Genomic DNA, 12,002 nt, shown 5'->3' on the forward strand with positions numbered 1-12,002 from the left:
GCTGAGGCTGTCAATCACAGGCTGTGCTCTCTTTTCTCTTGGTGTCAGGAAAACTTGTCAGAGGTGATTCATGCTGATACCAGAGGAATGAGACAGAAATTACACTTAGAGCTCCTAATTGAGACAAGTACACAATATAGAGGGATAAGCTGTCTTCATATTTCATGTAGGAGGTTTACAACCACTTTAATGTACTGTGCTAAGTAATATGTACAATGTCAAATGGAGATGACAACTATATGCCCCCAATAGGCCACTGACTGGGACCATCAGTGAAGTAACACAATACACCTTTTAGGAAAAAAAGCAAGCAACAAGGAATATTGAATGCAGTTATTTATTAGAAATCCTTTTAATTAAATATTTTACATAGATTTACAGAAGTTTACAGTAAGAAAAAGGTTGAGTTAAAAAATATTAAAATAGATCTGAATTGCATATGAGCACTTTGAAATTTCACAGCTTTAGAAAACTGTGCTTATACAGAAAATCTTTTAAAGTTAATCAGCAGCATGTTGTTCCAGGTATTTGACTTACCAAGTAGAAACGAAGACGAAGATGGCCATCTTGAAACATGCACTTTTAAAATATGTCAGAAATGGTAACTTTCCAATTTATCTACCGTGACAAGTTATTACAGAGATAGCTGTAAAATTCAGATTTCAATTACATTCAATACATATATTTTCAGTGAAGAACATTGATATTTTGTCATCAGATATCAGTCTAGGAAGCACTGCAACAGAAGATTGAGTTTCCAAGGAGATTTTGGGAGGTTAAAGCTGCACCATGTTACTTTCAGGAGGTAGCACCAAAAAATATAGATTTGAGTTTTAACTTGAAAATTCCTCCTACCTTCCTCAAAATAGCCACAGCCTCAAATATATTTCTCATATTAGGTGTAAGCAAGTTAAGCACACTGTATGGTCAAAAGTTCTTGGGCACCTGAAAATCACTCCTATCTGAGCTTTTTGGACATCTCATTCCAAATCCAAATACATAAAATCAAGCACGTGGCCATGCGGTCTTACTGACAAACATAAGCATGCAAATATGTTTTAGACAACTGAATTTTTGACGTTATGACATCAGTCTAAGGAAGGCCCATGGTTTGATGAGTTTGGTGTGAAGGAACTTGTGTGGCCTGCACAGAGCACTGTGCAAAGAGATTTTAGCTACTTATGAACTTTCCCTAGACAATCCCAACTACTTCGCTCCAAGTCTTCCACCTCCGCTCCACCAGCAAAAGGGTGCTGGCTCCAAGCGGTCTGTGACCCACTCATAAATATTGCGCTAAAAAAAAAAAAAGCTGCTAAGTTTCTAAAAGTCCAAAGTAGGTTTACTGAAGTTATCCAATACAGGGGTAATCTGCCTGCTCCTTTTACACATTTACAATCTGACCAAGCTGCTAAACGGAGTAAAATGTGTACCGAATACCCTCAATAAAATGACTCTGGACCTTAAGAGTGGTTTCACTATTCCTTTTAGTGCCATAATTATGATCCTTCTCTGTTGGACATTGAATGGCTACTTCAATGTTTACACAAATCCAATTTTCTTAAATCTGTGATCACACATTTACAAATACAAATTCAGTCCATTTTAGGCCTCTTCTGCAATTAACTTAAATGAAATTCTATTTTTCATAAATAGGAAAGCTGAAACAATTATATATATTATTAATAAAAATAATTCAGGACAGTTAAGAGAATTCCCTTTAATATTATTAAAAATTATATACAAATGACATTCAAAAATGTTTGGTATTTCACTCGTAAGTCACGTTTCCCTGAGAAAGGAATTATTTCACTAGTACCTCAACAGAAGTTGTTCGTTTTGTCTGCTGATTCATATTGCAGCCTATCAGACTGGCTGAAAGGATGCGGTATGTGTCCACGGATCTGTTTGCTCTTTAACACTAAACATGAATAAAAATGGAAAGGTAAAAACGAAATTTAGCTGGAGATGGATTCCTTTTATAATAAGGTCGATTCCTAATGCATTTTGCGATCAGTGAGCTTTTAATTCTTTTCTTCCCAGGTAGAGTGCAACTGGTGTTTGTTGCAGAATATAAAAATATTAAAATTGAATGAAAAAAAAATAAAATTTAAGAATAAGCAATACAAAACTGCACAGTGATGTAGCTTCCTAGCTGCCTGGCTGTGACAATGGTCCAGTGGCCTAGACACTTTTACGGACACCTAACATGTACACAAGTAAGAAATATGGACATTTCTCTAACTTTTCTGATCTTTGTACTTGTTCAGCATCAGTGATTTAGGAAGTACTTAAGCCAGAAGGTCACCATAACAGCCAGGCAACAAGCATTTTCAGAAAGAGGTCAAATTTCTCTTATGACAAGATTACCTTAAGACAAATCAAAGGATATGAGTGTTAATTCTTTGTATAAAGCATGGTTCAGCACTCTCCTTTGAACTCCAGTGCTGGTCACATACTGGGTATTTTTTGACTAATTCAAAAGGGAGTGACCAGATCAAAGCAAACTGACAGTTTTTATGAAAACTGTGAAACATTCACAACCGTTGGTGGTAGGTTGCCTTGACTCATCCAATTGTTTCTTCAAGAGGTGGAAATTGACAAGACTAGTCTAGAGTACGGTTAGTACTAGGAACAAAAACAGGTAGAAGATGCCCATGTGTATGTAGCTGTTGGATGCGTTAGGATGGGTATTGGTTACAGCTATAGGATTGCAGCATACGCAGTAGGAAGGTAAATGCAAAGTTCAGTTTTGATGGAAAAAAAAAAGGCCACAAAAAAGCCCACAGAAAAGCCTGAGGTAAACCCACCCTATGAAACAGGAAGGAAATGAAAGATAGATCTATGCTTTTGTTTCTTTGAAGGTTTAAATGGTTGAAGTGCACAGTTACGCATTGCTTTCGAGAAGTCACTTGGTTAGTTGACTAGTTAAGTTAGGAGATGGGTGGGCAGGAAGAAAATAATTATGTCCTGACAAGTCCTTGAAGGTTCTTATTAACCCAGGTCATGGTGTAGCTAGCAGTATTAGTTCATCATTCAACTGGACTTGTCCTGTAATGTTGAAGAGGTTTTGCTACTCATCCATATACACTGTATGCAACAGTTTGAGGTCACCAGACAATCACACCTGCTATATCCCCAAAAGGATGTGGACACCCATCCAAATTATTGAGCTTGCTGTCTCCAGTTAAGGGTGCTGTAAAATTGTGTGCTTCCAACTTTGCGGCAGCAGTTTGGGAAATACAATTTTCTCTTCCAGCGTGACTGTTCCCCTGTATACAAAACCAGTTCCAGAAAGACATCGTTTGAAGAGTCTGGTGTGAAGGAACCCAAATGGTCTGCACAGCCCTACCAAACACCTTTGGAACTATTTGGAGCATAATTGAGGGCCTTATATTTTCTCATTCAACATCAGTACCTAACCTCACCAATGTTCTTCTAGCTGAATGGGCACAAATTCCCACAGATGCACTCAAAATTTGTGTTGAACCCTTCCAACAAGAGTGGAAGTCACAAAAGGGGAGCAAATTCCATACTTATGAGCATGGTTCCAAAAAAGTATGCCCAATAAGCTCTTATAGGGGTGATGGTTAGGTGTCCACAAACATATGGCCATATAGTTTAAAACCTGGGGTATGTTCCTGACTTCTCAGAACCAGGGAAACTACTTGGATAAGTAGCCAAAATCTTAAACAGATTACAGAAGCAGATTACAGAACATGTCCAGATGAGTGTTACAAACTATTATTATCTATGTTCTGGCATCTAATGGTGCCTGTTCACTGGTTTACAGATTTTGTAGTGCTAGTTATTTTTAGGAGATAGACAATATACTTGTCTCTTCCATTTTTTCCTCTGTGTGGTCAGTGACACACCACCTGACACAGGGTTAAATTGTGTTTAAACCCTAATGAACCCTTCACATACTGACTCAATGCTTGAGACATAATACCATCACAGTTTCCTCCCACTGGTCTAAAGGAGATGATACGATTTTAAAATAAAGATGAATTAGAGATTACATACAACACATTGATCAATCTGGGTTTTTAACATTTGCCTAGAGTGGTTTTAGGACAGTAAATTCTTCAATAAGGCACAAATGCCTGTTTTATCAGCATCGGTAGTCCTTTTAGATTGTGAGGTTTAAGGGGTAACTCCACTTTCAAGGGAAAAAGCAGCAAATGCAAAAAAATATATAGCATATACAATTGCGACACATTGTATTTGAATGTTATTAAAAATAACCTTTCCTTTTCAATCTGCATTCCTGCCATTTTCTGTAAAATGCAATTCTATATGGCTACCTGGAGGTACAGAACGTACACAGATGGTGTATGGAACACCCCCAGAAATGTAAATTCCTGCTTGTGTGATTGGCTCACTGATTTTCCCAGAAATCTGATTTTCGGCATCCCCTGCAACAAAAATGCAAATCCCAAAAGGGAAAGCACATCTAAAAAGGGATGCAAACCCTGCCTCTTTCCTCATTAGAACCCTGCAAGTGCAGCATTCACATTCATTTTGCACATGGACACAGACAAACAGCTATTTCTTCAGAATATCAAAAAGGAGGAATCTGCAACAAGGTTTGGTAAAATCCTTGCAATGTACATTGATCACCCGGAGGGGAATGTTTTTTGTCTGAACAAAAGTGGAGTTACTCTTTAAGGCTACCATAAGAGTGCTTGAAATTGCCTGCTGGCACCACCCAGCTCGACAATTTGTTGACTGTTCAGTCACCATTTAAGGAGCCGCGTGGAAAATTGTTGACTGCAAGCACAAGTTTTCATAACTGAAAGTTTTAAGCACGCAGTCTATCCTTTTCTCCCCTAATTTGCACCATGTACTGTAGTTAATTCAATGTTAACCATTTCAAATTAAATGATACAATAAATACTAGCAGAGGCTTTCTGATTTCCAAAATTACAATGAACATAAAAATAACCATTTAACGTTGAAAAATTAATTTATAAAAATCTAATGTCTTTCTAATCAATCCTAAGACTTTTCTAAATCTGAGACTGCCAACTTTAAAAAAAGATGAACTGAGCAGACTCAGAAATTAGAGAAGCTGAGCTGTTTAAAAATAAATTTTTTTTCATTTCACCATCCTCAACTTTAACAAAAAAAAAAGCCTCTACACAGAGATAGATCCATCCCGGAAATTGGTCTTGCCTATCAGTACATTGATGAGTGTAGATTTCCCTTTCTTAGTGGCCTCTTGTGCTTCCTTGATGATGTCTGCTATTCGGTCTTCATCCTGCCGAGTGACCAGGAGACCCTTTCCACCAAACCCTTCTGCCACCACATGGTAATCTGCACAAAAAAAAAAAACACATTAATGGGCTTTTTTGATTTTGTCCTACAATGAAGAAAAGCAACACTGAAAAAGTGCCAAAACTAGAGGTCTTGAGACTGAAACACTTGCATGTTGCCAATATATAAAGTGAACTTGATGAAAAAAAAAAAAAACAAAAAACAAATCAAACGCTTCATGAGAGGCCATGACATGACTGTAGTCATGTGACTAGATCTAATTCTAGTCAACTCAATAAAATACTACAAGGACTGAAGGTGTTTCCAAATGCCAAAGAAAATCTAAAAAAAGTTACCCATAGCTAGAAGAAATAATATTCTAAGTTATTAATCAGGGAGTATCCAATAGCCTTTGGGGAATTGCTTTTTCATATATTATAGAGATTGGGCTGCCAATCAGGTCTGCAGGAGTCAGTCACAGAAGTCAAGGAAGCCCAATGGCCAACTGAAAAAGGGCTGACAAGTTCTGCTAATTTATGGGCAGTGCATAGTAGAACATTACTACTACTACTACTATTACTATTATTATTATTATTGTCTAGCACCCTCCTAGTGTAGTGTAGGCTGCTAGGCAAATTCAATTTGGCTCCCTGCTCAGAGCAGCCAGGGTTGATTGTTTAGGACTGCACAGAATTTCACAGGCTGATGCTCCGTTACTTCTCCTTGTCTTCTAGAGAATTCTAGAGGAATAACAGGTCATGGTGCCTGAATATTTATGGACCTCTAACAAATCCCTAGGGAGATGTGCCCAGTAGGTGGTAAGAAAGCCTATAAATAGTCTGAGATCCAAGCAGAAGGGTGCAATGTTTCTGGATCCAGTCCTGCTGAAGGCGTCCCCTGAGCGGGGGGTCTGCCCCTGTTGCAGGATTCTAGAGAAAGTCTTCAGGAAGACACTGAGGTCCCAGCTAGGCTTAGCTGGGGGAGGCCTATTTGCAAATCTGAGGCCAGGGATCACGTCAGGTCTGGAGAAGCTCACTGGAGGGAGCCATAATGAAGCTGGAGGAAAGAGTTCAGCTGTCTTATGGGGGTGTGAGTCTACATTTCCCTCTCTAGGAAGAGCCTAGTGGATATTGGCAGGAAACAACTGATGATCCTGTGAGTAGATGACTCCAGTTTTGAAAAGTAGTGACTGTGTGTAGCTTTTAACTCTGGAAGGGAGTACAGGTCACCATCAGCATAGAGATCCTGTGGGACAATCATTGTTGTGCCACAAAGCCACATGTTGAGGAGTCCTCAGGTCTTTCAGTTTACAGTTTATTGGGGTGTCCCTATCCAAGTTCATAGGTTCCAATAAAAACCCATAAAAAGAAACCGCTAGACTGTTCTTTGGAGCCAGAAAATGCTGTGTGCCTAGCTGTGTGTGCTCTGAGGTGGCAATAGGACAAAATTCACCAGCGGCTCCTTAGGGGGTGCACTACAATTATTATATTGGATTTAATAGCACCAACAGTTTGTGCAGTGCTTTACAAAATGAAAATGTGAACAAATCACAAGACTGTACAGAATTATAAATTCTTTCATAACAAACATTTCTTTCATGTGTGTCATTTCCTGTTTGCCTGGAGATTTACCTAAAGCGCAAGTAAACTCTCATTATAAACTTGTACCTACTATCTTCTAAACTTGTGCCGTTTAGAAGATATTCTCATTGGCTGCAGCCAATGATGTCAGTGGAGCATGTGCAGTACCTCTGCATCCAGGGTATTATTATTATTATACAGTATTTATATAGCGCCAAAGGGTATGCTCAGCGCTGTACAGTAGCAAGGGGGACAGAACATGAGACAAGACAGTAGCAATACACTACACAAGGGGTTCGAGGGCCCTGCTCTTTTGAGCTTACAATCTAGGAGGGAGGGGAAGGTGGCACAGGAGGAGATGGCTGTGGGGGATGGAGTGGTGGGTGGAGTGAAGGAGGTTAGTTGTTAGGTGAGGTCGGGTGTTAGGTGAGGTTGGGGTAGGCTTCCCTGAAGAGGAGGGTTTTCAGGGTGCGCCTGAAGGTGAGGAGGGTAGATGACATTCTGATGGATTGGGGTAGGGAGTTCCAGAGGATGGGGGAAGTCCTAGAGAAGTCCTGCAATCGGGCGTGGGAGGAGGAGACCAGGGAGCTAGAGAGCAGGAGGTCCTGTGAGGAGCGGAGGGCACGGGTAGGGTAGTATCTGGGTATCAGGTCAGTTATGTAGTTCGGGGCGGCATTGTGAGTGGCCTTGTGGGTCAGGGTTAGCAGCTTGAACTTGATGCGTTGGGCAATCGGGAGCCAATGAAGGGATTGGCAGAGGGGGGAGGCAGATGTGGAGCGCTTGGTGAGGTGGATGAGTCTGGCCGCTGAGTTTAGGATCGACTGGAGTGGGGATAGCGTTCGTTTGGGTAGGCCAGTGAGAAGGGAATTGCAATAGTCCAGGCGTGAGATGATGAGGGAGTGTACGAGTTGTTTGGTGGTGTCTGGGGTGAGGAATGTGCGTATCTTGGAGATGTTGCGGAGGTGGAGCCTGCAAGATCTAGATAGCAGTTGGATGTGGGGTAGGAAGGAGAGGTGGGAGTCCAGGGTGACACCCAGGACTTTGGCGTGTGGGGTGGGAGAGATGGTGGCGTTGTTAGTAGTGATGGAGAGGATGGGGGGGGGGCACGGGTGGGGGGAAGACCAGGAGCTCGGTTTTGGGTATACAGAGTGTGCCCTGAATGCAGAAAGCGCCATAACGTGATCCTAACTCCTGTGTGCATGCTCGAGAGTGACGTCATCACGGCTGGAGAGCATGAACCTAGAAGGAAGATCAGGTGAAGATGGAAGTGCCGGGAGCTGTGGACGAGTTTTCCTGGAGGGCTCTGTCATGATCTTTGTATTCAGTGCATGCTAGTAGATTATTGCATAAGCCTGCAGGGGCCCATATAAATAAAATAAAACAGTAGAGTTTACTACGACTGTAAAGAACTTCGACAAAATGAATAGTTTGTAAAGACCACAAAAACAAACACCACTTCTTAGGCACGTAGTTGTTAGAAGAAACGTATTTGAACACAGGAACGATCAAATAGAACCAGGATTGCCATCTGTTGGCAGCTGTAGTAAAGTTTCCAAAGCTACCAACTATACTTTGTAAGGCACTTACATGAAAATATCACCCACACCTGGTAATGTTATCTTGATACTGAGGCTCAGGGAACATAGATTCATCTATAGCCAAAGATGTACAACATATCCCAGCATACATCTACAGGCTGAAAAGTCTACTACAAAAGGTAGACCCAGGAGAAAACTCACCATTGTATGCCAGACCGCAGGCAACATTGCTTCCCAGTAGAGGAACTTGTTCTCTAGAAATTTGACTCCAACAAGCATCATTTCCAACAAGGGCAAGGACAGGGGTCTGAAAGAGGTCAATCATAAAGATTTCATAACTTTTTGCTCAGCTATATTTTACAGTTTTGCTGTTTATCTGCTTTTCCGCCACTTCTTTGACTTCCCAACTGAAGTCAAAGTATATGTAAACCCAATCACCAAAACATGAAATAATCTTCAAGCATTGGTTCACACCCGTGCGACTTCAGGTGCAACATGCGATTTACAAATCGCACCTGAAGTCACATCTAATCTATTTCTATGGCACTGTATTAACAGGTGCGATTTCAAGTAGCACTTCAGTGTGATTTAACATAGACTATAAAAGGTAAATGGCCTTGAAATCGCACCTGTGTCTATATCAGCGCTACTTTACAGTAGCGCTTTAAATGGGACCAAATCGCACAACACTGAAATCACATTCAGTGTGAACTAGGGCTAAAGGGTAAGTTCACCTTTTGCAAATAAATAAATAAATGCACAGGATTTTTTATACACTGAAGCCTGCAAAGCATTGCACCCATGATCAGTGGATCGTGGGTGCAATGCCAGGCTCCTGCAGACAGTCAGTACAGTGGTCTGCCCTGTACCTCTTGTATGGTCAGACAATTACTGAAGTGCAGGGTAATGAACTAATGAACTACGAGAGTGCTCACCTGCACCCCTCGGAGCACATCAAGAACTACAAGCTGTCTGCCGCAGTGGAAGACTGGACTTGTAGTTCATCCTTTCATTTACAGATCTCTGTGAAAGAATGATGGTGTCTGTCCCTTAGAACTGTGCTCCTCCAATGTCACCTTGTCACATGAGCTTCTGATGGAGACTACAAATGGCTGTTTCACCACACATTAAAGTCCAACTCCAGGCAAAGAAAAAATGATCTCTTGCAGAGGGGCTGTGCCCGCACTGCGAGGGTAGACCAGTCCCCTGCAGCTTCAGTGCTCCCACACTCTAGCAATCCAAGATCCTGACATCACCAAGAGCAGAGCAGAGTGCATAGCCCTGCTCTGTACATGAGGATGCCAAGCGACAGTCAACTGCCGGATTGTGGGGGAGTGCCGCCTGCTGGGGAGTGGATGATCAGATAAGTTTCTCCTCCCCTCTAGGCAAAATGAACTATTAACATTGCAGTGTGGGCACAGACCCACTGAAAGAAACAATATGAATTGGGTTTTAAACAGGCATCGCTCAGTATTGCTATCATGAGGAAACCCTCCCTGAGAAATGACATGCGGAGCGAGTGCATGGCGATTGGAAATGGCTGCTAGGTGGATGTAGGTGTTAGCTACCTCTGAGATATAACACAGAATTGAAAAAGGCAAAAATATTTATCTAAAAAAAAAAACAAACAAAACCCACAACACACATGGCCTTGTTTACACAATTATTTCCAAACTAAGGGGTATAATTATAATCGGACAGCAAACAACGCTGTCCACTCTCAGTAAAGCAGGCCACACATTATGCAGTTTTCTTTCCTTCCACCACGGGTCAAAGGAAAGAAAATTGCTGGAGTCCCCCATCAACACCTTCAGTGTTGAAGAGGGAACCCCTCCCGCAGATTTCCTTGCAGCAGAAAACAATAATAGCCAGTGGCACTGATTGTTCAGGAAAAACTTGACAGGCTGGTTGTACACAAGTTGATTGACTGATTTGTGTACAACTAGGGTGCTCATAGAAGGATCAAGATTCGGCCAGTCCCTGAACCAGCTGAATTTCAATCCATGTATGGCCGGCTTAAAACACTGCAGCCCACATATTGTGGCTCATTCATAAACATGAGCTGTGCAGGTAGTGGTGTCCCTACTAACTGATTATTGCACCAGAGAGCTTTGTGATTGGGGGAAAACTGATCATGTGACCTTTTTTTGTAATCTTTTATCATTTTTTCTATTGAGCTTTTCCTGCTCCAGACTCCTAAAGCTAGCAGACCACATTGCATATTTGTAAAGTGCATTACTTTATAAATGTGCAGAGTTGTTTTTTTTTACATTATAGACACACCGCTAATTTTTAAATATCCTCCTAAATGTCTTACAACTAGTGGTGCACTGAAATGAAAGTTCTGGTGCTGAAACCGAAAATTCAGGATGCACTTGGCCGAAAACCGATACCGAAATGGATGGTTTTGTAAAAATGTATATATTTTTGTGAAAAAAAATACACTTTTATGAGTAAATTGTAAATGTAAATTGTAAATATGAAAGATGATGTTACGTGAGTAAATAGATACCCAACATGTCATGCTGTAAAATTGCATACACTCGTGGAATGGCATCAAACTGCTGTACTTAAAAATCTCCATGGGTGACGCTTTAAAACTTTCTACAGGTTAGCAGTGTAAAGTTACAGAGGAGGTTTAGTGCTAAAATTATTGCTCTTGCTCTGACGTTCGTGGTGATACCTCACGTGTGTGGTTTATACGTCGTTTATATATGTGGGCGTGGCCTACGTATGCGTTCACCACTACATGCGAGCACAGGGGGACGGGACACTTTAAACTTTTTTTAAAAAAATTTATTTAATTTTATTTATTTATTTGTTTTACACTGTCCCTTTAAAAAAAAAATGTTTAATCAGTTTTATTCCTATCATAAGGAAAGCGTGCATCCCCTTTGATAGAAGTATTTAGTGACGGGTCTTTATGGAGAGATATAAGGTCAATAGGACCCTATTGAGAGATATGGGGTCAATAAGACCCTATGAAGAGATATGAGGTCAATAAGACCCTATGAAGAGATATGAGGTCAATAGGACCCTATGAAGAGATATGGGGTCAATAAGACCCCACATCTATGTATGTGCTCCTGACCAGTAACTAATGTTTCTCTCTAATTTATGACAAAAAGTGAGAACAGGGACTTGAATGCAAGCTGCAGCTTTGCTTCATGATAATACTCAAGTCCCTATGACACAGCACAAAGATGTCAGCAGGGGCAGAATTTGATGCAATACAATGCTCATACGTTGGCTGCCATACATTTGTGCATGAACACTAAAATAATTAATTCGCTAAAAACGGTTGATAAATGAAAGATTACCTTATGGCGCGTGTATGTATCAAACTCTACAATGCTGTAACCCAAAGAGCCATCCCCAAATATAATCCACACCTAAAACAGAACAAAGAAAAAATTATCCTGCATTCAATTATCCAAATTAGACATCACAGTCAAAAGGCACATGGGCTTAAAGCCTAAATCCATCCATCCAAAAACTCAGCACGTACAGGTGTACCTCGGTTTATGAATGTAATGCGTTCTGCGGGATGTTTCGTATTGCGAAAAATTCATAAACCGAAATGCGGTTTTCCATAGGAATACATTGAAAAGCAATTAATCCGTTCCAG

At 40.8% G+C, this 12,002-nt stretch overlaps 1 protein-coding gene across 1 annotated transcript in view; it reads right to left on the reverse strand.

The window, feature by feature from the left end:
- Positions 1 to 323: 323 nt before the first annotated feature.
- Positions 324 to 12,002, reverse strand: part of HACL2 (2-hydroxyacyl-CoA lyase 2) — a 45,293-nt gene continuing 33,614 nt past the window's right edge. Inside the window, exons 14-16 of the mRNA XM_089660052.1 lie at positions 11,695 to 11,766; positions 8,576 to 8,681; positions 324 to 5,316 (exon numbers count right to left, since the gene is read on the reverse strand). Coding sequence (XP_089516178.1) covers positions 5,138 to 5,316; positions 8,576 to 8,681; positions 11,695 to 11,766 — 357 coding nt within the window. The 3' untranslated portion in view covers positions 324 to 5,137. The remainder of the gene's footprint in view (positions 5,317 to 8,575; positions 8,682 to 11,694; positions 11,767 to 12,002) is intronic.

This window comes from Staurois parvus, unplaced genomic scaffold (assembly GCF_062004578.1).
Source record: "Staurois parvus isolate SC_StPar_1 unplaced genomic scaffold, SC_StPar_1.0 ptg001200l, whole genome shotgun sequence".
NCBI lineage: Eukaryota > Metazoa > Chordata > Amphibia > Anura > Ranidae > Staurois > Staurois parvus.